Here is a 5,282-nt window from a genome sequence, read left to right on the forward strand (position 1 = left end):
GATTGGCATCGCATTTCAAGGTAAAGTCATTAAAATTCCTGGATTTACAGCACAAGCCTAATTAAGATCACTTTATCCTTGGGAAAAGAAGATACCAAAACCTTCCCCACCAATTACACCCAAGAACCCTACAATCCTTTATCTTCCGAACTTTTGTTTGCTTACACTCTCAATTCATTAAAGCACCTGATCGGAACGAAAATTCCGTTCCAATATATTAATATCCTTCCTAGGAAGTTCTTGTCGATATCACCTCCTCCGACGCCAAAGTCGGTATTCATATCGAATATATTGATATCGTCTCAACGACGTTCTTTTTAATATCAATATCAACACTACCTTCCGATGTCAAAGTCAGATACTAATCCTATCAGCTGGTGCGCGGGCATATTTTGCTGGTTACTACTGGCGGCAGTGAGCATAGCCGGCATTTTGGTTTTCGTCGGTTACATTGTCATAAGGCCTAAGGTGCCTCAAATAAGTGTAGCAAGTGCACAACTTGACAACCTATATTTTGATCAAATAAGTATGTTAACAGTCCAAGTTTCGGTTGTGATCAAGGCTGAGAATGACAATGACAAGGCTCATTCGAGTTTCTATGGCATGAGGTTCCTTCTAAGCTTTCAAGGGGTGAAAATGGCTCGTCTGGTTGCTGAACCGTTTTATCTAAATGCAAATAGTTCTGTCGAGTTCAACTACGTACCTGAGCCGAGTACGATCCCATTGAGTCCCGAAGATGCTGAAGGTGTTAGCAGGTCTTTGAGGGAGAGAATATTAACCTTTGATCTTAAAGGGAGGACTAAAATTCGATGGGGGACAGGTCCAATTGCTTCAGTTGAGAACTGGTTGCGTTTGCGTTGCAAACTCCATTTACCAGTTGATGGAACTAGGATATTCCCAAAATGTAGATCGAGATCGAAATAATTTTTCCTCTTGAGGCCCCAGATCCAAGTTCCGTTTGCAGGGGGGACGGGGAGAGCTGCAGGCCGAGAAGCTTTCAGGACACAACATTTTTTGTGCACTATCTCATTGAACTAATTTCTTTTACTATCTTCGTATTCAAGATTTCTATTACTCGCTTCATATTCAATAAAAACATTTGCAAACTACAAAGGGCGTCGGTAATGAAAATAGAGTAGAAACAAGTTGATTTTTCAAGTTCACATAGAGTAAGTTGAGAAGGTCACTAATCGTTCGACCATTTTAAATGATTGAAACCAACGTGATAGGTACACAATTATGTTCGAAATTGCATCTGGACTGATGGAAAAGCCTATAAAACTCTCTTTTCCAATCAAAGGTACTTTTTTATGTTAAAAATATATGATCTCGAAGAAATTTGAAAAAGCAAGTTTGAATATTTTATGATTGATGTGTTCTTTAGAGTCAAAGAATGTACCACGCGTGAGTAAGCAAAGACCAAAAGAAATGCTAAAAAATGCTTTTCAGCTTTTGTTAATAAGCAACTACAAGTATTGGCTGACTGCATTCGAATTTACTTGAACGACGAACTGAGGGGGAAGGTTGCCGCTCCTCAGAATTAGCCGAACGAAACTCGGACACCTGAATCATAGTGTGTGTGTGTGTGTGGATTATTGGCTTAATGGTTAAGTTATGAAACCAATAATTGTAGTTAACCTTGTTTTGTTTGGCTAAAAATTAGATTATGTTAAGAGCTTGTTTGGGAGTGATTTTTTACCCCAAAAAATTAATTTTTTTACCGTTATTTCACTATTCAAGTCATCATTTTTTACTTTTTTCTCACAGATAGCTTCCACTTTTTTCCTAACGGTCAAAAAATCAATTATCAAAATCACTATCGGACATAACAAGCCTTAAATTTTGACAAAATTGGTTAGATGTATGAATGAAAAGATAATTGGCACAAAACGTTCCTACCTTTCAAATTTATTGTGGAAAACGTTCATACTTTTCATTTTTTGACATTTTTGCCTCTATTTCCACCTTTCATTTCACTGAACATCATTTTTACCATTTTTTTTACTTAAAATGACCAAAATACCCTTCTATTTAAATTAAACAAAAACAAAAAGAATTGAAAAATAAAGAACAAATTGCACTCATACTCCCAAACTTTTAAAAAAGTGCAAATCAGTCCAAAAACCTTATTAAAACATTAAAAAAAAATCTCTCACTTAACTAGGCGCCTCCCGTTGGCCTCCTTCCTCTCCCGTTGGTATCAATTTATTTTTTAACTTTTTTAACAATAGCCATCACCATTGGTCACGTTACACAGACCTCAAGAAATCCAAATTAACAATATCCCACCAGATGCATATTTATTATATTGAGAAGAAGCTGTGGCAGAGCAATTCCCATTTGGAACATCTAGATCAAGAAATCATAATGTCAAGTTTTTCTTTTCATTCAACTTTGGTCCAAATTGAGTCATTCAAAGGAACTTATGTTGAAATTCCTCTACTCAGTGGGGCGTTTGGTCGAATAGTTGGTGCTCCCAATTGAGTCATTCAAGCTTCCTTCAAGTCGAAAATCATCACTAAATTGTCAAAAAGACGACTGATTTCCTTTCTCCATTTCCTCTTCAATTCTAAGTACAAGAATTAGTTAAATTGTTGATACTGAATTTTGAAACGATAATATGGGTACGAAAGGGTCTGGGACTGGGAGCGGGTATATAAAAAGGTGGAAAAGTAGGAAATTTTTAGGAAGTGGATGGCATGTAGATTTTGGGCTGATTTGCACATATGGAATGTATGGGACTATAGTTGCAATTTTATTTTATTTTATTTTTTTGGTTTAAATATGAGGGTATTTTGGTCATTTTACGTCAAAAAATGGTAAAAATGATGTTCAGCGCAACGAAAAATGGAAATAGGGGCAAAAATGTTCCAAAAAAAATGAAAGGTAAGGACGTTTCCACAATAAACTTGAAAGGTATGGACGTTTTGTGGCAATTACCCTGAATGAAAAGTAGATAAAAGTTGTGGATCCATAAAATGTGTGATAAAAAATAAATTTAAAAGAATTGAGTTTCAAAAAACAATAATTCTACTTGTTCAAAGTTCTCTTACAAAATTGGTTGACAAAAGATGTGTTGGTAAAATCCAAACCATTGATTTCAAATGATTTAAAAATCTGTTTTTGAAATGATTGGTGTGAATGCTATTTTGTCAACCTACTTTGTAAGTATAGCATAGCTCTTCAAAAAATTGGGCCAAGCTGGGCTTATTTTATAATGATTCGTAGTGATAGCAATGGGCCGAGTCGAGCCGGCTTGGCCCTTTAACCCACGAGCTCGTGACTCATGAAAAACGAGCCGAGCTCGGCTCTGCCCACGAACCGCTCGCAAGCTCGTGTTTTTATTTATTTATTTATTTATTTTTTGCACTTTTTTTTTTAAAAAAATTTCTTATTTTTGGATGAGCCCACAAGCTCGGCTTGTGGGCTCGTGAAAACGGCTCGTGGGCTCGAAGAGCCAAGCAGGCTCAGCTCGGGCTCGGGCTCGGGCTCGTCATTTGACAAACCCGAGCCGTCCACGAGTCAAGTTTTAACAAGTCGAGCAATCGAGCCGACGAGCCGCTCGACCCGTTTGACATCCCTAATGATTCATCGAAATTCTATTTTTTTTATCTATTGAGTTCAACATTTTCAACACAACCGCATCTCTTTTTATAAGACGGTAGAGTCTACATTCTCGAACTTTTGAAAGTCATTTTCATTAATATGAAATTCTATTGGGTAATTTATTGCATAAATACGATGTACCAATCTTTTACTAATGGAGGGCTTAGGCGTGGTGCTATAGGATATCCCTGTTTATCCACCCACCAAATTTCATCCCAAACCCTCATTACTTTCCTTTCTTCTCCATTCTCTGTCTATATTTCTTTATCCCGCCGGCTCGACTTACTACTCAACCATAGTTGCGATGCTCTGAAAGTAGCCACTGTGATAAAAAAAAAAAAAACAAAAAAACAAAAAAACAAAAAAAAAAAAAAAAGCAAAAACTGATGCTGATGCAAGATGCCCAGTCCCTCGATGGCCGAATGTCACTACAGACACGCGATGCCAAGACGTCGCTGTAAATCTTCAATAGTCGTCGCTGTCACGCAACATCGAGACGTCGGAGTAACGATTGTGATAATTTTGAATATGATTTTTTAGTGGTGGCTGGGTGGTGATGGTTGTGATGTTGGCTGTAACGGTGAGGTAGTAGCGATGTTGGCAATGCTGATGAGGTCGTAGTCATGGCAATCACTTTGATAATGATAATTTGTGACCAAGAAATAAATTGTGACTTATAAAATTTGTGGTTTGTAATCGATGAATAAATTATGATTTATAAAATTTTTGATTTGTTTTCAATAATTAATTTGTAACCAAATTTTACTGAATTGTGACTTAATATATTCAATTAATGAAATCTTTAATTAATTATTTAATTAATAAATTTTAATTGTCATATAATTTTTGAAATTCTAAAACTTATATCTTAAATTGGGGAGCCTAGTTATAATTTTTTAAAATATGTCATTCAATTATTCTAACTAATCTTGCTACAGTGACAGGCTCAATGACTGAAGAGACACGTGTCAATACATAATTGAACAGTTTGGAAAAAAACATAACATTCAATCACTATCTGCTACACCACCCTATCACCTCCATCATTGTCACTGATCCTGGTCAAGTATCATTACTATATTCTAACATCAATTATGCTACACATTCAAATTCAAATTCAGATGAGACACGAGTTGACGTATGATTGGACAGTTTGAAAAATTAAATAAAAAATACTGAATCATTTTCTAACACATCAATCTGTCTTTTCACTCAATGTTTTTAAGCCTGACTAAGTAGCTTTACTCTTCTAACGTACTCATTTGAAGCAACACGTGTCTATGATTTAGTGATGACAAAAAAATCCGCCCCACCCCGAACGGGTTAGTGGGGCAAGGCGGGGTGCCCTGTTGCCCCCTGTCCCGTGAAGGAAAAAAATAAAAAAATAATTTTATTTCTAAACAATTCACCTGTTAAAAATCTATTTTGAATTTATATTTTATTCTCTAATAATAACATATCTTGAAACTTGGAAAATGTAAAAAAAAATAAAATTATAATAATAAACGAGGCAAAAAGTTACCTCGTCCCCGCCCAACCCCGTCTAAGGCGGAGTGGGGCGGGGTTTGGACGAGACAACGTCGCACCCCGATTCCATTCCACGCCGTTGCCATCTCTACTACGATGGGTCTTGGGGGTCCAAAATTTAGTTTGGTGTAAATTGGGATACCTGAATA

General features: G+C 36.3%; 1 protein-coding gene across 1 annotated transcript; it reads left to right on the forward strand.

The window, feature by feature from the left end:
- The first annotated feature begins 203 nt into the window (after nt 1–203).
- On the forward strand, nt 204–1,111 carry LOC111379699 (NDR1/HIN1-like protein 12). The gene has a single exon (XM_023003127.1). The coding sequence runs from the start codon at nt 346–348 to the stop codon at nt 922–924; it is 579 nt and encodes a 192-aa protein (XP_022858895.1). The 5' UTR covers nt 204–345; the 3' UTR covers nt 925–1,111.
- The last annotated feature ends 4,171 nt before the right edge of the window (nt 1,112–5,282 follow it).

This window comes from Olea europaea, unplaced genomic scaffold (assembly GCF_002742605.1).
Source record: "Olea europaea var. sylvestris unplaced genomic scaffold, O_europaea_v1 scaffold2023, whole genome shotgun sequence".
NCBI classification, from domain to species: domain Eukaryota; kingdom Viridiplantae; phylum Streptophyta; class Magnoliopsida; order Lamiales; family Oleaceae; genus Olea; species Olea europaea.